This window comes from Canis lupus, chromosome 30, assembly GCF_011100685.1.
Source record: "Canis lupus familiaris isolate Mischka breed German Shepherd chromosome 30, alternate assembly UU_Cfam_GSD_1.0, whole genome shotgun sequence".
NCBI classification, from domain to species: domain Eukaryota; kingdom Metazoa; phylum Chordata; class Mammalia; order Carnivora; family Canidae; genus Canis; species Canis lupus.
This window is the reverse complement of record NC_049251.1, coordinates 15520832-15541791: the sequence shown is the minus strand read 5'-3', so window position 1 is coordinate 15541791 and position 20960 is coordinate 15520832. Positions and strand designations below refer to the sequence as shown.

The 20960-nt window shown below is 34.8% G+C and overlaps 1 protein-coding gene across 1 annotated transcript in view; it reads left to right on the top strand.

Moving 5' to 3' along the window:
• SECISBP2L (SECIS binding protein 2 like) overlaps positions 1–20960 on the top strand; it is a 61772-nt gene that overhangs the window by 19269 nt on the left and 21543 nt on the right. The window contains exons 7-14 of the mRNA XM_038580376.1: positions 148–263; positions 5836–5973; positions 7623–7703; positions 8204–8371; positions 8507–8648; positions 12118–12287; positions 13275–13407; positions 15162–15324. Of these exons, the coding sequence (XP_038436304.1) occupies positions 148–263; positions 5836–5973; positions 7623–7703; positions 8204–8371; positions 8507–8648; positions 12118–12287; positions 13275–13407; positions 15162–15324 (1111 nt within the window). The remainder of the gene's footprint in view (positions 1–147; positions 264–5835; positions 5974–7622; positions 7704–8203; positions 8372–8506; positions 8649–12117; positions 12288–13274; positions 13408–15161; positions 15325–20960) is intronic.

The following is a 20960-nucleotide window of genomic DNA, read 5'->3' as shown; positions in this document are numbered from 1 at the left end:
AAGAACTGAAATACTACTTAAAGTTTGTAGAGAAATTTCCAGTATTACATTTATAGTGGCTGATTTTCAATACACAAAACTAAGGCATAATTTAGGCTTTGACATCTTTCATAAATAAATCATATTTTTAAATCTCATTGGTTATAGGTAGTGTAAATTGGTCCAATGTAACCTGCCAGGCAACTCAGAAAAAACCTTGGATGGAAAAAAATCAGACATTTTCTAGAGGTGGAAGGCAGACTGAACAAAGAAATAATTCACAGGTAATTTGAATTAAGTTGGAGAAACTTGAATTATTATAAATGGTATAGTGGTCTTGAAGGGCAGTGTCCTTAATTTTTGGAGATGCACATCAAATTATATAATCATAAAATATGATATCTGCAACTATAAAATGGCTTAGCCAATAAAATTATTATTTAAATAATGAAACAAAATGCCAAATGTTGACTGTAAGTGATGTGTGTATAGGTGTGTATTGTGCCATTTTCTACTTTATTGTATTTAAAAAATATACTTGGATATTTTATACTTTTAAAAAAGAATATCCTCCAATCCTGCTTTATCTGCCATAACTTTTTCTCATCCACATAAGAAATTTAAAGGCATTTTAATGTCATAAATATTGATTCTTTGAACTTTAGGACTGTGGCCTAGTTCATGTGTCTTTACTTGACCATAAACTCTACAAGCTACACACTGTGCTTGTTACAGGGACATAGCAATTGCTGCCTCATGCTGTAATATAGCCAGACCGGGCAGCTTCCTGGTGTTGGGGAACAAAATCTAGCTGCATTACAGCAGAGCAAGTTATATACTGCCACAGATTTCCAGTAACTTGTCTTCTTGTTTTGGTCATTTGTGAAATCGGAGTTATTTGTCGGTCAGCATTTTTCCTTTTCAGTGTTTGGGTGGATTTCTTGGGTTCCTTAAGTCTGTTTAAGGTATTAAAAGTATTACATGAATAGATCTGTGGATGAACTGAAATAAGAGTAAGTTACTAGTGCATTAAATAGACCAAATACAAGTATTTGCTCATTTGCTTCCCTGAAATGAAGTACTTCAGGTGCACCCTAACATTAATTAAACTGCCAGGAAAACAAGCAAAATAATGCCCTTTTCCCTATGGTTACTGCAAAAATGAGTCATTGTTTGTGACAGGCATGTGAGACAGTCTAGCTTTAATTTGATTAGAAACAAAAGAGCTAAAACAAGAATTGTTTATATAGATGAGGTAAACAAAATCTACAGAATGTTTCATTAACTGCTGAAATTTTATGTTGGAATCATAACTTGTTAGACTGTTACTTTTGGTGTCCATAGCCCACTGGAGAGGAAGTAATATGGATATGGAGCCTTGCAACTGGTGAGAAATAGTAAAAGAACAACAAAAAATTATGTAAATATATGTAGTATATTAGGTCTTGTTTGTTTCTCTCTTCATTCCAAAAGAACTGGAGCCAGATGTTGAACAATGTGTTTTCTACTTCTGATGTGTTGTTATACTTATTCTTAAGTATGTATTTGTGTAATTTGTGATGTGCAGAATCTTTTTTTTTTTTTCTGTTAAGTCAAAATACTTTCCCCTTTGGCAATTTCTGATTGTTTTTAGGAATTAAAAAATATTTTAGAAATGAAATAAATATTCACTTGTATTTTCAGCTATCTTTTTATAGCATAATGTTGCAAGAGCTTTTTATATGAGATTTTGATGCATGGTATGATAATGATGTAGGTTTTCAGAATAGTTAACTAGTTGGCCTAAAATTGTAATCCATTCTTTTCTCTCATTTGCTAATTTCTTACATCTTAGGTGCTGTAGCTGTGCTGTTTTGTTCCATTTATCAGAATTTGATACCTGTACCATGCTGTTTTAACTATGATCTTTATTTTTACTGGTGTTTTTACATTTAAATAGGCGGTTTTTTTCTATACTTTGTCATAATCTTAATTTTAAACAATGGAGAGAACCTAAAAATTTGCATTTTAAAAAATGGTTTTACTTTGTGAATTGGTTGAAAAATAGAAGAGATGAAAAAGATGATACAGTGAAAAAAAATCTCATTTTCACCCTGTCTCCCTTTGTCTTCCCTATATCTGTCCCACTTTTATTAGTTTCTTGTGTATTTTCCTAGAGTTTCTTTATGTCATTCTAAGTAAATACAATTATCTATCTTATGTTTTATCCATTCCTTCTGTGTTCTGCTTTCATCACTTAGCAATGTATCTTGGAAACATTTCCATAGTATTACATGGAGGGCTTCCACACTTTTTAAAAATATCTCCTAATGTTTGGAGTATAGATATACTTATTGATTTCTATAGCTGTCCTCTTAATGGACACTTGAGCTGTTTGTAAGTAGTTGCTGTTAAAAGACATGCTGCAGTCTGCAGTATTGTTTAGAAATACATGTGTATACCAATAAAGTAAATTCCTAAATGAGGGACTGCTGAGTGAAAGGGTGAAGTCACTTCTTTTATTTGATACATCAGCAAAAACTGTCCCACTAAAGTCTCAACAATAACATAAAGTGCCTTTTTTCAGTATAGCTTCAGAGATCATGTATCTTCAGGATTTCAGATTTCTGCCAACTAGGTGAAAATGGTGTATTAATGTTGTTGAGCTGTTTATGAGCTTTGTGTATTTTTTTTGTTAACTTGTCTGGCCATATCTTTTGTATCTGATCTATTTTTTCTTTTTCTTTTTCTTTTTTTTGGTATATTTTAAAAGTTTGATCAAGGTCTTACCAGATTTAAAAAAATTTTAAGAGCCTTTAGTTCATAATACAAGTTACAAATATTTTGGTTGCCTTTCATTTTTTTGACTTTGCTCATTATTATTGCCATACACAAGTTTATGTTTAAATAGCATTAAGAAGTTTATTTTTAGGGCAGCCCCGGTGGCTCAGCAGTTTAGTGCCGCCTTCAGCCCAGGGCGTGATTCTGGTGACCCGGGAGTCCCACGTCGGGCTCCCTGCATGGAACCTGCTTCTCCCTCTGCCTGTGCCTCTGCCTCTCTCTCTGTGTGTCTCTCATGAATAAATAAATAAAATCTTAAAAAAAAAAAGTTTATTTTTATAAGTTGAGTATTGGTTTCTTTTTTTTTTTTTTAATTTTTATTTATTTATGATAGTCACACAGAGATAGAGAGAGAGAGGCAGAGACATAGGCAGAGGGAGAAGCAGGCTCCATGCACCGGGAGCCCGATGTGGGATTCGATCCCGGGTCTCCAGGATCGCGCCCTGGGCCAAAGGCAGGCGCCAAACCGCTGCGCCACCCAGGGATCCCGGTTTCTTTTTTTTTTAATGGCTTCTGGGTTTTAAGTCATAGGAAAGCTCTGTCCTTACTCTAGTGTTATAAAGGAATTTGCCTGTTTTCCACTACTGTGTTCATGTTCTTGTTTTTTTACATTTAATCTCTATTCCATTGGAAGTTTGTCTTGAGCATGGTGTAAGATATGGGTCCCACTTCGTATTTTCCAAGTGGCTACCCGAATCTCCAGCACCATTTATTGAAAAGACCTTCTCTTCACTGATTTTGATATTAACCACTTTCATCATCTGTTACATTCCTAGTTATATTGATTTTTATTTCTGAAATTTCTGTTTTCTATATTAGTCATTAAATTAATCTATCAATTTAGGGAGGATGTTTTACCTTTGTGAGGATGTTTTACCTTTGTGATGTGGTATCTTCCTATAAAGATGCCACAAAACAAGCAGAAAACAGTGTCTTCCTATTTTTGAGTCATCTTTTTTAGGAGGTAATTGAAATACATTCCATTTTGATCCTCATGAACTTTGTCGGTACCATTAGTTTCAGGTTTTAATTTAATCCTGGAGCTTTATGTCTCCAAGTATGGAAATCAAGTTCTATTTTTAAAAAATTGCTTTAGTGTTTGTAGCAACATTAATGCATATATACTAAATGGCTTACAATAGGGCTTATTTTGAAATATAATTTTAATGCCTTTGGAGAGCACTTTGCATTTACTTTTTTGTCATAGTGAGTGTCCAAAGACATGAAGAATTGTGCTTAGGGATTATTCTCTTGCTTTTTAGTCATCTCTGTCTTTGGCTTGAGTATTAGTACTCACTTCGGTGTTAATAATTTATGTGAATTAAGTTGTTTCTTTATTACATAGACATTATAAATTGCATTTACCAGTCTTGTATGAGCTTCTTTTCATGAGCCAGTTTTGAAAATTGCTTAATAGTAAAGTTGAGGTCATTTTATAGAGAACATTCATATAGCTACCATTAGATGCTAGCTAACATTTTATTGAGATGTGTTTCGTTGTGTATTCCTCTGTCCATATCTCTATCCATGTTTATGAGCCTATTTTAAAATGAAGTAAATATTTAAAATTAAGAAACTGTTGGGTATTTAGAAAATTATCTAGTTTCTTACACATTTGTTAGTTACAAGAAGTAGCCCAGTTGTCATGGTGCATATTCTAAGGAAGAATTAAATTTGGTGTATGACCATGTTCTGGCTTGTTCTGCTATACAGCCTACCTCCCAAAAGAGTATAAAAATTCTGTTTCTTAAAAAAAAAATTCTATTATCAGCAAGTCTTTGTGTGCATAATTTTGATTTCAGCAGCCAAAGCCTATATATTAGCACTTTCTGTACTAGATCTGCTTCACGTTCTGTTTATTGTTAGAATTTGGGGGGATGCTTTGGTGGCTCAGTGGTTGAGCATCTGTCTTCAGCTCAAGTCATGATCCCCCCGGGTCCTGGGATCGAGTTCTGCATTGGGCTCCCTGCGGGGAGCCTACTTCTCCCTCTGCCCATGTCCCTGCCTCTCTCTGTCTCTCTCATGAATAAATAAATAAATTCTTAAAAAAAAAAGAATTTGGGGGTAACTAGTAATTAGGATCATACTTTTCTCATCTTTTAGGGGTCCTGGTTAAGAGAGGCATTTCATGTTAGCTGCATTGGGTACTTAGGAGGATCTTGAAATGTCTTAAGATTCATAAGAATCTTGGCCTTACGACAATTGAACATTTCACAGATTTGTTAATGGGTTAATAATTTATGGATTGAATGAAAATTTTACTCTCCTAAATCTATTCTCTTGGAAATAAGAGTTTTAATTTTTAACCTTTCCTAGGAATTGTTTTTTTTTTTAATAAAATCACAGATGTTAGAAGACTTTATAATAGTTTGATAAAATGTAGTGTGCAGTTTCTCCCAGTGATAACATTTTGCAATACTGCAGTCCAGTGTCACAACCTGTATATTGACATTGATGCAGTAAAGATAAGAACAGATCCGTCACTGCAAGGATCTGTATTTCCCTTTTATAGTCACTCTCCTTTCCTTTCCCTGCCAGCCTCTCGTTAACTCCTAGAATCTTCTGATCTGTTCTCCCCTTTCTGTAGTTTGTCATTTCAGGAATGTTTTATAAATGAACTCATAGAGTCCTTTTAATATTGACTTTTTCACTTGCATGGCTCTCTGGAGATTTACCAGATTGTTGAATATATCAATAGTTTGTTCCATTGGGTGGCTGACTATTATTCTGTTGTAGGGAGGTACCACAGTAAGTTTATCCTTCCAGTCAGGGACGTCTGGATTGTTTTCAGTTTTTGGCTATTACAAGTAAAGCTGATTAAATGTTCATTTATTTGGTGGGGAGGGACCTTGTATTTTTCACATTTTTATATTTTCCTTAAAATGATCTTATTTGTCAAAAGCTCTTTAACCTTTTATAATAAATTATGCACATGAAAATCCATTGAGTTGTATACTTTTGTGTACTCTTCTGTAAGTATGTTGTACTTCAGTAAAATTTTCACTTACATATTTTTTTCTTTTGGGGCTTACTTAGGTTGGATTCAGATGCCGAGGACATAGTACTTCCTCAGAAAGAAGACAGAATTTGCCGAAGAGACAAGATAATAATAAGCAGTTAAACGCCAGTCAGTCTCATAGAGGCGACTCAAATTCTGAGTCTTTATATTTTGAGGTATTTTTTTTTTGGCTCTATTTGTAAACTGCTATAGCAAATTTTCCCATTAAGAAATTAATTATCAAAAAAAAAAAAGAAATTAATTATCTTGGGACCCCTGGGTGGCTCAGTGGTTGAGCGTCTGCCTTCGGCTCAAGGCGTGATCCTGGGATCCGGGATTGAGTCCCACATAAGGGTTCCTGCATGGAGCCTGCTTCTCCCTCTGCCTATGTCTCTGCCTCTCTCTCTCTCTCTCTCTCTCCATCTCTCATGGATAAATAAATAAATCTTTAAAAAAAAAATCTTGCATTCTAATTAGTGCTTTTTATGTCTTAACTTGTGATTCTATTAGATTATAAATTACTTAGAAGTATTGATTCATTTTTGTCCTGGATATGTATACTTAGTCAAACATTAACTGTATTAAGGTTTATTTTTAGAACTTCTGTCATGAGTATTCATTTTGAGGTAACATGTCGAGGTAGAACTTGATCTTATGTGGGTTTCTCTTAGTATGAAACTTTATCCCTAATTTTCATTATTACTGTTTAGTCTCTCTGTCCAGTTTCTTAGATTTGAATGGTTCAGTTTAGTTAATTAGTGCTGCTATCCAGGAGAATCTTGGAGAAGAAAAAAACTATTTTAGTTTCTCTAATAGGGAGAAAGTTTGTATTCTGATTGCAATATTTTTATTGTTTACTTATCTAACTGGCTGTTATTGGAGGCCTGTTATATGTGTAAATAAGATGCTTTGATACATTGAGTAAACACAGTAGCCTTAGGGAGATTGCGGTATAGTGGAGAAATGTAGATGCATGCACACCTAATACTTGCTTGGGTGTGGTTGGAGTTGAAAGTCCCTTTGGGTTTGGGGTAGGGTAGAGATGATCTTTGGAATAGATTTTAAAGAATGAGTAGAATTTGGTTGTGTCTAGATAGTGAACTTCATGCCAGGTAACACATTTTTGTTGGATCATAGTTTCTATAAAATGGGCCAATAGATGGAAATTAAACTGGAAAATGTGCTTGAGGCCAGAGACTAGAAATGAATAATATGTTAGATAAGCTCAGTAAGTGACCTTAAGGACATTTCTATTAAATTATTGTACAATAATATATGTGGGAGATATGTCTTTTGTACTTAACCTATAATTAGTTCTGTCCTTATACTTAAAGATATTAGATAGACTCTTCACTGTAAAGGAGGATATTGGTTAAGATATTACTTTGGATAGGATTTAAAAAAAATTTTTTTTAACTTTTAACCTTATTGACAGATATGTATAGTATTGCAGGACAGGAAGTATTTATGAAATTCATATTAAGCCATCTGTTGAAAATATTTTCCAAATTATCTGAAACATGGTAAAAAACCCTTTTGTATTCCTTTTTAACTACCTACCCATTTTAAAAGTAGAACTAATTAATAAAAATGAAATAGATACAGAAAACCAAACAATGGACATGTTCAGATATGCCCTCATTGTTGAATAACGAATTTTAACTATGTTGTATCATGTGAGAAATGAAATTTCCTTTTTCAGACTGACTTTAAATAGTTTAATATTAGAATTTCAAAAATTACTTTCCCATTTTTCATTGTAAAATGTTTTTCGTAGGATTTCTTGCTTTGGGCTGTTCTTACTTAAAATGTCATACTATTTCAGGATGAAGATGGATTTCAAGAACTAAATGAGAATGGAAATACTAAAGATGAGACTATCCAACAGAAACTTTCTTCAAAAGTAGTAAGTGACTCTTTTGAAAAGATGAAATATTTGAATATCTTTTGAACTGTGGCTGTGTTGAAGTATTACATGTTAGTATAAAGATGTGGGGCAGCATTATAGAGAAGAAACAATTTGGTACTTAATATTTATTTTCAGCATAGCCAGAACAAAGACACTTTCCTATAAAATCCATAGTTCTATTAGAGACAAGAAAACACCATTAATTAAATGAAATCATAAAGCATATGGTCTATTTTCCCTTTTGTTACAAAATTTGGGAGTTATTTTGTTTACAGGCCAGGATCCAGACAAGTGTCACTAATTACATTAAGCTGTTTGTCTCTTTATTATTTCCCAGTCTGGAAGGATCCCACCCTCTCACTCTGTTCTTTATGACATTGAATCCTCAAAGATTCCAGTCCAGATATACTGTAGAACATCCCACATTATGGATTGCCTTTCCTTATGGTCAGACTTTTGTGGAATCACTAACAAATGTTTTTGTCTGATTATCCTAGTTGGATGATTTACCTGAAAACTCACCAATCAATATAGTTCAGACTCCAATTCCCATTACAACCTCAGTTCCTAAACGTGCAAAAAGTCAGAAGAAGAAAGCATTAGCAGCTGCCCTTGCCACAGCTCAAGAATATTCAGAAATAAGTATGGAGCAAAAAAAACTACAGGTATTTATTCATTCTTATGAACAAATGTAATTGGTAGATTTGGGGGCATGGACAGAAGGAGCAACAGATAGAACCATCATAAATTGCCACACTTTAAAACCGTCACAAAAAGTAAATGTTTCATTTATCTTTCAGGAAGCTTTATCAAAGGCAGCTGGAAAAAAGAATAAAACCCCTGTGCAGCTAGATTTGGGGGACATGTTAGCAGCTCTGGAAAAGCAGCAACAAGCAATGAAGGCACGGCAGATTACTAATACCAGACCTCTGGCATATACAGGTGATCTCACTCTCTGAGCAATTCACTGTTTGATTTTGGTAATAGGTTTTGAATATTGTTAATCTTAATTGTATATATCTAAAAGACCCAGAGTCTACTCATCAGTTCCTCTCCTGTTCCCCTTGTAGCCCACATCATTGTACTACACTGTGGTTGCCTACTATTTACTACCTATTGGCAGTCTGTCTTGGAGTGATCTTTTAAAAATATAAACAAGATTATATCACTCTGCTGCTCAGAACCCTGCAGTAGCTCTTGATCTCACTTGGAGTAAAGCCAGAGTCCTAAGGCCATGTCTTAGCTGATCCTATGACCTTTTTGCCCTCATTATCATTCTGTCTGACTCACACAGCTCTAGCCAGTCAGCCCTGTCACTGTTCCACAGACACACCCACCATGTCCCTAGCTTAGTATCTTTGTGCTTGCTATTTCTTTTCCCTTGAACTCTCTTTCCTCATATACTGGTGTGGTTTGTTCGTTCACATTCTTCAGATCTCCATTCAAATATCATTTGGTGTACATTGTGAACCAGCTAATATTTTTCTTCTTTAAAGATTGAAATAGGAATCACAACTAATTTGGCTTTATAACTTTTAAATTGGATAAGAGGAAACATAGGAGTTTTGATCAAGGAGGGGGAGAGAGAGAGAGAGAGAATAAATGATTTGGCTTTCTACTGAAATGGTAATGTATATTTTAGCAAACCTCGTCATATTTAGAGTTCAGCTCTTGCATGCTCCCTCATTTCTTTTCATAGCCTTTGTTGTAGAGGAGAGGAATAAGATAAAGAAAAAGGAAAGGCACCAACAAAAAGCCTGATGTTAAGAGGCAGAATTCAATATTTTTATATTTCTTCTGTTTCTGTGTAAAGGGTCTATTGTTTTTAGACAGAAAGATAATTAACAGTGTATAGCTTTCATTCTCTCTGCAAAATGTTTAAACCTATAGCGAGTTACTTGTCCAGTGTACACCTTAGCTTTGAGTAACTTAGTAAAAATAATATTGATAGTAAGCTTTTGAGTTAAATGTTGTTGAGTTGGGGAGTGGGACAGTTATATTTCACTAAAGAGTAAAGGACTATAGCAGTAGAACTGAGAGCGGTGTTCTGGAGGCAGTATGGCCAGGGGCTTTGGAGTTTGACTGCCTGGGTTTGAATCCTGTGCTTCTGTGTATTTCCTTGGCAAATTATTTAACTTTGCTGTACCTCAATTTCCTGACATTAAGATGGAGGTAATGATACCTGCTACAGGGTTGTTTTGAAGAGTAAATGAGATGATGCATGTAAAGTAGTCAGAAGAGCATCTGGGTTATAGTCACTCAATAAATGTTAACTAGTTACTATGGAGAAGAGATTATTAACCTCTTCACATGGCTCATTGTTATAACTTTGGTTCATTTAGTAAATGTTAATATATACAATTATAGATATCTACATGGAAATCATGGTGTCAGGGATTGTGGAATTATAGATTGAAATATACCTGTGTTCAAAAGATTTATAAACTAGTTGAAAAAAAATACACAAATAACTAACAGAGCAGTGCCTAAGGAAAGATACCAAAGTTTTATGAACTTACGAAGAGAAGAGTGATTTATGTCAACAGGGAGGTGTGAAGAAGACATTACAAATGGTTTCATGTATGAAACCATTTGGAATGGGCTTTGAAGGGAGAGTAGGGTTATTATCAGATGGAAATGAGATTAAACTCTAACCTGTCACCAGTGTTTATTACATTGGAAAGCATTGATTACAAAGAAATTGACTTTCTTGGGAAGTCCAAGAAAAGACGAGACTGTAGTAGATATGTAAAAGGATTGTGAGGAATTGATAGGGTGTTTTTGTTTTTGTTTTTAACTGATGGAACATAGAAACAGGTCAAAGATTGGCTCCGTGACTCCAGACTCTCCTAGTTAGGATTGTGGTGATTATGATGATATCAAACAAGTATCATGGAAGAATTTAATTTGGAAGAACAGACTCCAGCCCTGTTGTATTTGAAATGCTAGTTAGGGAGATCCTGATGGTTTATACTTAACACGTAGTTATGTATGTGCAATTTAGGTTAGAAGTTAGTTTCAAATAGAGATGGATGTGTAGTTGTGGAAATACATAAGATTGTCAAGGGAAAAAAAGTTAGGAAAAGTATATTCGGGAATCAAGTGTTGTGGAATGCTCAGATTTAAAGAACAGCAAGAACCAAAAAAATAGGTTTGAAAGAGTAAGGAAAATAGGAGAGTATAACGTCATGCAAGGCAAGGACAGAATTTTGAGGAAGGGGATGTGGTCTTTGTTATCAAATGCTGAAAATACAGAATAGAGAATAGATTTAGCAATTACAAGCTTGTATGTGATCTTAACAATCGTTGTGAGGGTGTGGGTAGGGCAGAGGTCAGATTGTAATGATTTGGGAAGTGATGTTGAGAAAGCAGACTGTTTCAGGACCTCTCCGGAAGATGGTGTGGTAGGAGGATCCTATGCTTACCTCATTGCTTGGATACAACTAGATAGCATCCACATCAGTATAAATAACTGATAAAGCAGAGTATTGAGAAGTTTAATAAGGAAGGAAAGGAGAGTGATAGTACCTTAACTTGAGGGGAAGCCAGTCAAGGGAAAGTTTTTGTTGGTTTGTCTTTTTTTTTTTTTTTCTTCCCCTTCTATATACAGGAGATTTTAGCTTCTTTTTGGGAGTTGGGAGGACCTTGACAGATGTAAGGGGAAAGGAACAGAGCAAGATCCTTGAGTAATTAATCTTGAGATGGGATTAGGAGTAGAGAGTGGTGATAAGTCTTGAACAGGAATTAAGATGCCTACTGGCTCCTCTCAGATGGCTTATACATTTATATTGGATAGCAGCTTCTCAGGGAAGTAGCAGGAGAAGTTTTTTGCTCCTAGAGTGAGAGGATTGAGATTTGAGTCTTTGGACCCGTTAAAGGATTGGGGTAGCCACTAGAGGGTGAGGGTATCAATCAGGTATAAAAGAACTACTGAGGTATAGAAGAGTGCAACCAAAGGGGAAAATCATTCTTCACTGGCAGGCTGAAATGAGGAGAGGAGTGACTATGTGTTTTATATAAGGGTGATTCTTATGTAAGATTTAGTAGGAATAAGGAGAAGTGCAAAGTTTTGAAATTTCAGAGGTAGAGTGGTTCTGCTTGGAAACTAGTTGCAGGGAATTAATTACATGCTTGAGGGTTGCTGGGGTGGAGTGGAACTAATAATCTATTTGTTCCTGCTTTGGATTGCTAAATTAGTTAATCGCATTCTTTGTCGTCTTTATCTTACGGAGGCTAAATGGATGCATAAAAGCTGTACCTGAGAGAGACTGCATGGCCCTGTACCACTCCTACTGTTATGATGTTTGTTTTTCCCAGAAGAAGAGGATGTTCTTGTAGATTTATCATTAGAAATTTTCATAGTATGTGGTGTTGGCCATAATAGAAAACTAATGTTCTTGTTTGTTTTTAGTGGTTACTGCAGCTTCTTTTCACACTAAAGACTCTACTAACAGAAAACCTTTAACCAAAAGTCAGCCCTGTTTGGCATCCTTTAATTCATTGGACATTACTTCCTCTAAAGCAAAGAAAGGAAAAGAGAAGGAAATTGCAAAACTAAAACGGCCCACAGCACTTAAAAAGGTAAACCAAAATCTGGGGATGTTTATTTTATAAGATAAATAAGGACTTAAATCTGTTTTGCAAAAGTAGTTGTGTTTTACCCAATAGATTGTTGTGAGATAGTCATGGGTGTACATCCTTACAATGACTAGGTAGTTGGAGGTTGGGGATATCATCAGCATCACAGTTATCTCTCTGTGTTGAACAAGACCCTGGAGGATGAATTCTCTCTGTAAGGTTAAAAAAATAGTTAAACATTTGGCATCTAAAACATTGGACCGTAGGAATCAGAAGCCTGGATTCTGGTACTAAATTATATAGTTATAGGTGAACCTTTCTTACCCTTATCTTCTTTTTCTGTAAGTCTAGATAATATCTGCTCTATTTAACTCAGTGTTGGTAGGAGCAGGATAAGATAATCCATGTCCAAATAATTGAAAACTACAAAATGTAAATCTATTTTAACTGTATGACCTGGCTTCCACATTTTTTTTTTTACCCATTTTTGTGGAAACTCTAGTTTGTCAGTTAGGATTTTTTCTTTTCTTTTCTTTTCTTTTTTTTTAGGATTTTTTTCTTTCAAAGATTTTATTTATTTATGAGAGAGAGAGAGAGGCAGGCCCCATGCAGGGAGCCCAATGTGGGACTCCATCCCGGGACCGCGGGTTCACATTCTGAGCGAAGGCAAATGCTCAACTACTGACCCACCCAGGTGTCCCATTGTCAGTCAGGATTTAAAGAGGGAAGCAGGTGTAGTTTGATAGCTGTAGCATTATATAGCATAACTGCCCTTCCTTATTTTGGATAGAGTACTTCTTTCAACTACAGTGTCTAAAATCACATTTACCTTTTGCCAGTAAGTTTCTTTGTAGCCAACTAAGCATGTAACCAACCAAGCTCCTCATGGCCATTTGTAAGTGAACTATATCGGTGTAATAGCAAACATTTTCATCATTCAATACATACTTAAAGAGTGATCAGTAATTAAAGACTGGTAATGACTTTTAGGTTATTTTGAAAGAAAGAGAGGAAAAGAAGGGCCGTTTAACTGTGGACCACAACCTTTTGGGATCTGAGGAACCAATAGAAATGCACTTAGATTTTATTGATGATTTGCCACAGGAGACTGTTTCCCAGGAAGGTAAGATCACCCCTTTCTCCCTTATCATGGAATGGTCTAGAGTATTTTTTTTTTTAAATTTTTATTTATTTATGATAGGCACACAGTGAGAGAGAGAGAGAGAGGCAGAGACATAGGCAGAGGGAGAAGCAGGCTCCATGCACCGGGAGCCTGACGTGGGATTCGATCCCGGATCTCCAGGATCACGCCCTGGGCCAAAGGCAGGCGCTAAACCGCTGCGCCACCCAGGGATCCCGGTCTAGAGTATTTTAATTGCTAAGCCATCACTAGTTATACTAATTGCAGGATAGATTCCACATTTTGTCTAACTTCCTTTATTTTTGAGAGTGGTTTCTTTTGAAAATGCTTCTGTAGGGAGACATTTAAAAGAGGGGAGGGGGAGGTGTAACATAATAGGTCTGTGGCATTTTTGAGGCTTAAGTCCTGGATTTGTGCAAATACTAATAATTATGATCTCACCAGTGTGTCCCCTGTTCTTTTAATTTTGTCTTCTTTTGTATTTTGGACACTATTGGCTTTTTTCTTCATAAGACTGTTTTTATTGGATTGTTTTTGTTGATTTCCTTTCTTGCTTTCCTGAATACATATACCACAGTAAGTAGAGAATTACAAAGCCTCTGGTTGTGCTGAACTCAGCTGGTCAGTAAGTTTTAGTCCCATATGGTAGCCAGCACACATGATTGTAGGTGAGAAAAGCAAAACTGCACATTGCTTCTGATATTTTTTACTACTGTGGAAGAGAGATTTTAAGAGATACCAGACTAGATCCCTTTTCCTGCTAGTACATATGTATTCTTTCTGCAACATATTTAATTCTGATTTATACATATTAAGTGGCAGTGTTCCATTGTGCTTAGAAAAGAGTTTGCTTCTGAAGATTGTTCAGCTAGGACATATTGGTTATGATTCCCTTTTACTCTCAATTAAATATCCTTTTGTTTGTATTTAGGTTTATCCATTCATTCAAAAATGGATGAATTCAGCATTCATTCAGGTGTTTATTAGACACCTCTCATGTGTACTTTAGTAACTGGCTTTGGGCTAGGAAGGTCAGGAAATGTAATAAAGATAAATAGTGGATTGGTCCTGCTGCAAAAAGCTTTGGTAAGGAGATAAGATACATGTAACTTTGCTAATTAGTGGACTGGAATACAAATAAGAACTTGTTTCCTGAATTTAGCTATTTAGGAAAGAAGCAGCAAATGAAGGAAGCAGTCAGTTCAAGAGATGGTACCTAAATAATGAAGCTGCCTGAGCACAGAAGCAAAGATCAAATGAGAGAGAAACTGAGATGGTGTATGAAGAAATTGGAGTGGTGTGGAAAGAATGAGTGAAGTAGAACTTATCATTACCAGCAAGAATGGGAATTTTTAGTCAGTTAAGAAATAAGTGAAAAAATAGAGACGAAGGAGATGGGTAATATGATCTGGAAAGAGGTTCAGAAGTTATTACCTTTGTTCTTCAATTTAAATCCTCTAAGAATACATATCTTAGATCATTTGGCTTTCTCTCATCTCTTGTGTAGAGACTTATAGGCTGTGCTTGATTTTTATGTTTTAAGAGATAATAGGAAGACTTCATTTTTGTAGTGTATAAGAAGTGTTTGTGTTATAAACAGTGCCCAACTTGTTAGCTTCTGGAGAATTTGGAAGTTATACAAAAGACAGCTGTCATTCTAAGGAGTATTGATCAATATATAGCTTTTCAGCATTTGAAGTTTCTAAATTTTTTCCCCTCACCCCACATCTCCACAGATACTGGACTGAGCATGCCCAGTGATACTTCGCTTTCTCCAGCAAGTCAGAACTCTCCATACTGTATGACACCTGTGTCACAAGGCTCTCCGGCTAGTTCTGGGATAGGCAGTCCAATGGCATCTTCGACAATAACCAAAATCCACAGCAAAAGATTTAGAGAGTAAGTTTTAGTCTCATTATTGAGATTGAATAGTTTAATTACCTTGATTGTAGCTCTGAGTACAGTATTATCGTTACTTGGTTGAGCATACAAAACTTCAAAGATATTTAAGTTCTTTCAAATTTTTTAACAGTTGGTTTTATTTTGCTTAAAGCATTTGACTTATGTCAGTTATCAGTGTTGATGTGAAAATGATTTGACAGTAAATAAATTCTTTTTATATCAGATAGTGTTTATAAATAAACCTAGAAATTTGGCCTCTTACATCTCACATACTCAGTGCCTTAATTCGAGGTTTTTCCTCCTCAAATGCTTTTGCTCTTTTGTTTATATTATTGGCCTTTCAGGAAAAAAATGCTATTATTAAAAACAAGTTTCTAAGACTCTGTTACATGAAGTAAACCCACTATATAAAAACTGTTTTTAAGCAAATATTTCTAAGTTTTAAAATGCTTATCAAAAAAATAAATAAATAAATAAAATGCTTATCAGTGAATAGTTTTGTACTCTAACAGTTAATGCTATGAAGGATTTTAGGATTTTTAACATTTGTGCAGATGTTACATTTAAAAATGACATATGAAAGAATCCCAGGGTGAAAGTAAAATCGGTATGAATCCAAACCATATTGGTTTGTTCTGTTCCCTTTTTTTGTTGTTGTTCCTTTTTTTTTTAATTGAAGTGTAGTGGTACACATTATTATATTAGTTTTAGGGGTACTATATAGTGATTTGACATTCATACACATTATGAAATGATTACCACGATACGTTTTAGTTACTATATGTCACCATACAGTTATCATAATATTTTTTACTTACTTATTTTATAACTGGAAGTTTGTACTTCTTAATCCCCTTCACCTGTTTTGCCTATTATCTCTACTCCCTTCCCATCTGGCAACCACCATTTTGTTTTCTGTGTTTATGAGTCTGTTTCTGTTTTGCTCATTTGTTTTGTTTTTTAGATTCCACAATATCATAGGATATTTATTTTTCTCTGATTTATTTCACTTAGCATAATACCCTCTGGGTCCATCCATGTTGTTGCATTTGACAAGATTTGATTCTTTTTTTATAGCTGAGTAATATGCCAGACATAGTATATAATATTCCATACAAAGCCATACCCCCATCTTCTTTATTCATTCATTTATTTATGGACATTTAGGTTGCTTCCCTATCTTGGTTTATTATAAAAAATGCTGCAGTGAACATAGTGGACCTGTATCTTTTTGGATCTATGTTTTTGTTTTCTTTAGGTAAATACCAGGAAATGGAGTTGCTAGATTATATGGTAGTTCTGTTTTCAATTTTTTTGAGGTACCTACATACTGTTTTTTTGTAGTGGCTACACCAGTTTACATTCCTGCCAGTAGTACATGAAGGTTCCCTTTTCTCCATGTCCTCACCAGTACTTGCTTTCTGTCATCTTGATTCTAGCAATCCTGACAGGTGTGAGGTGATATCTTTGATAGTGGTTTTGATTTATATTTCCCTGAAGATAAGTGATATTGTACATCTTTTCATGTGTCTGTCGGCCATCTGTAGGTCGTCTTTGGAATGTCTGTTCAGGTCCTCTGCCCATTTTCTAATCAGATTATTTGGGGCTCTTTTGGTGTTGAATTATAATAGGAGTCCTTATATGTACTCTGGGTATTAACCTCTTTTTTTTGGATATTAACCTCTTAGCTAACATATCATCTGCAGGTATCTTCTCCCACTCAGTAGGTTGTCTTTTTCATTTATTGATGGTTTGCTTTGTTGTGTAAAAGCCTTTTAGTTTGATGAAGTTTCATCAAAAAAATTTTTTTTATTTTTACTTTTGTTGCCCTTGCCTGAGGATACAGATCCAAAAAATATATATATTGCTAAGACTAATGTCCAAGAATTTACTGATGAAGTTTTCCTATAGGAGTTTCCTGGTTTCAGGTCTTATATTTAGGTGTTTAATCCATTTTTTAAAAAGATTTATTTATTTATTCATGAGAGACAGAGAGAGAGAGGGAGGCAGAAACATAGGCAGAGGGAGAAGCAGGATCCTCACAGGGAGCCCCATGTGGGACTTGATCCCGGATTCCAGGATCACGACCTGAGCCAAAGGCAGGTGCCCAACCGCTGAGCCACCCAGGCGTCCTGGTCTTTAATCCATTTTGAGATTATTTTTGTATATGGTATAAGAAAGCGATTCCAGTTTTATTCTTTTGTAAATAGCTGTCCAATTTTCACAGCACTGTTTATTGAAGAGATGGTCTTTTCCCTATTGTATATCCTTGTATTTTTTTGTCATAGATTGACTGTGTAAGTGTGGATTTATTTCTGAGCTTTTTAGTCTGTTCTATTAATCTTTCTGTTTCTGTGCTGGTAGCACCCTTTTTTGATTACTATAGCTTTGCAATATAGTTTTAAATCCGGGCATGTGCCTCCAGGTTTGTTCTCTCTCAAGATTGCTTTGGCTATTTGGTCTTTTGTGATTACCTACAATTTTTAGGATTCCTTGTTCTAGTTTTGAGAAAAATGCTTTTTTGATAGGGATTGCTTTAAATCTGTAAATTGCTTTGCATAGTGTGGACATTGAACAATATTAATTCTTCCATGAGCACACTATATCTTTCAATTTATGTTATCTTTAGTTTCTTTCATCAGTGTCTTAATAGTTTTCAGTGTACAGTTTTTATACCTCCATGGTTAAATTTATTCCTAGGTATTTTATTCTTTTTGATGCAGTTGTAAATGGGATTGTTTTCATAATTTCTCTTTCTGCTAGTTTGTTATTTATTGTATAGAGGTGCAAGAGATTTTTGTATATTACTTTTGTATCTTGTAGCTTTACTGAACTTATTTATTAGTTCTAGTTGTTTTCTGGTGTGGTCTTTAGTGTTTTCTATGGACAGTATCATTTCATCTGCAAATAGTGATAATATCACTTCTTTACCAACTTGGATGCCTTTTATTTCTTTTTCTTCTCTGATTGCTGTGGCTAAGACTTCCAGTACCATGTTGAATAAAACTGACAAGACAGAACACCTTTGTCTTATTCCTCATCTTAGAGGAAAAGCTTTCAGCTTTTCACTGTTGAGTATGGTATAACTGTGAGTTTGTTGTATATGGGCTTTATCATGCTGAAGTATATATTCCCTGTGTATTCACTGTTGAGAAGTTTTATAAATGGATGTTGAATTTTGTTAAATGTTTTTCTGCATCTGTTGAAAAGGTCATATGATTTTTATCCTTCATTTTGTTAATGTTGTATGATGATTGATTTGTAGATGTTGAATTATCTCTGCATCCCTGGAATAAATGCCATTTGATCATGCTGTGATTCTTTTATTTTTTTAAATATTTTATTTATTTATTCATGAGAGAGACAGAGAAAGAGGCAGAGACATAGGCAGAGGGAGAAACATGTGGGACTCAATCCTGGGATCCTGGGATCACGATCTGAGCCAGAGGCTCAACCACTGAGCTACCCAGGTGCCCCTGTGATTCTTTTAATGTATTATTGAATTTGATTTGCTAATATTTTGTTGAAGATTTTTGCATCAATGTTCATGAGGAATATTGGCCTGTAACTTTCTTTTTTTGTGATGTTTTTGTCTAGTTTTAGTATCAGAGTCTCATAGAATGAATTTGGAAGTGTTCTTTGCTCTTTTTTTTTTTTATTTTTTGGAATAGTTTGAGAAGAATAGGTATTAAATGTTTGATGGATTCATCTGTGAAGCTGTCTGGTCCTGGACTTTTGTTCTGATTTTTTTATTTTTTTAAATTCTATTTCATTACTAATAAATAGTGTTCAGATTTTCTATTTCTTAATGATTAGTTTGGGAAGATTGTGTACTTCTAGAATTTAACCATTTCTTCTCAGTTGCCCAATTTGATGTATAATTTTTCATGGTAGTCTTTTTTGGTTCTTTATATCTCTGTTGTCAGTTGTAACAACATCTATTTCTGGGTTTGTTTATTTGGGCCCCCCTTTCTTTTCTTGATGAGTCTGGCTAAAAGTTTATCATTATTGTCCTTTTTTTAAAATTGAATATAGTTGACATACAATATTACATTAGTTTCAGGTGTATAACATAATGATTTGACAAGTCTGCATGTTATGCTCACCATAAGTGTACCTACCATCTGTCATTATACAAGGCTATTACAGTACCATTGACCATATTTCCTATGTTGTACCTTTTATCCCCATGACTTATTCCATTGCTGAAAGCAGGTATCTCCCCTCTTCTTCACCCACTGTGCCTTTCTTCCCACCCTTCTCAGTATTTATGGTTCTCTTCCTTTGTTTTTTTAATTGTTCACTTGTTTTTTTTTTTAGATTTCACATATAAGTGAAATTATATGGTAGTTTTTCTCTGACCTACTTCACTTAGCATTATACAATCTAGGTCCATATAAATATTACTTATTTTTTCAGAGTACTGGTTCTTGATTTCATTGGTCTTTTCTATTATTTCCTTTTCAGTCTCTATTTTATTTAGTTCCTCTCTGATCTTTATTATTTACTTCCTTCTGCTCACTTTGGGCCTTGTTTGTTCTTTTTTTAGTTCTTTTATGTGTAAGATTAGAATTGTTTTTTGGAGATTTTTCTGGTTTCTTAGAGTAGGTCTGTATCACTATAAACTTCCTTCTTAGAGCTGTTTTTGTTCTGTCCCACAGATTTTGGGAGTTGTGTTTCCATTTTCATTTGTCTCAAGATATTTTTTAATTTCCTCTTTGATTTCTTTGATCCATTGGTTGTTTATTTGCATGTCATTTGGCCTTCTCGTGTTTGTGGTTTTTTTCCAGCTTTTTCCCCTCTTCTACTTGATTTCTAGTTTCACCCCATTATAGTTGAAAAGATGCTTGATATGATTTCAGTCTCCTTAAAGTATTGAGACTTGTTTTGTGGCCTAACATATGATCCACCCTGGAGAAGGTTCCATGTGCACTTGAAAAGAATGTGTTTTCTGCTGTTTTGGATGGAGTGTTCTTTATATATGTATTATGTCTATCTGGTCTAATTTAAGGCCACTGCTTCCTTACTGATGATTTTCTCTAAATGATCTATTGATATAGATGAGATGTTAAAGTTCTCTACTATTATTGTGTTACTATTAATTTCTACCTTTATGTCTATAAATATTTGCTTTATATATTTAGGTGCTCCTATGTTGGTACATAGATATTTACAATTGTTATACCCTCTTATTAGATCGATCCCTTTATCATTATTTAATGTCCTTCTTTGTCTCTTGTATAGTCTTTGTTTTAAAGTCCATTTTGTCTAATGTAACTATTGCTATCCTAGCTTTCTTTTCATTTCTGTGTGCATGCTATCATCTTCCATTTCTTCACTTCTAGTCTGTATGTGTGTTAGATCTGAATTGAGTCTTTTTCTTTTTGAAAGAGAGAGTGAGAGAGAGCGTGAGCGTGAACAGCGGGGGTGTGGTTGGGAGAAGCAGAGGGAGAGGGAGAGGCTAGATCCATGCCTAACAGAGCCTGACACAGGTTCTCAATCTCACAACTCTGAGATCATGACCTGAGCCAAAATCAAGAGTCAGATGCTTAACTAACTGAACCACTCAGGTGCTCCTGAATTAAGTCTTTTATAAGCATCATATAGATGGGCCTTGCTTTTTTATCCTTTCA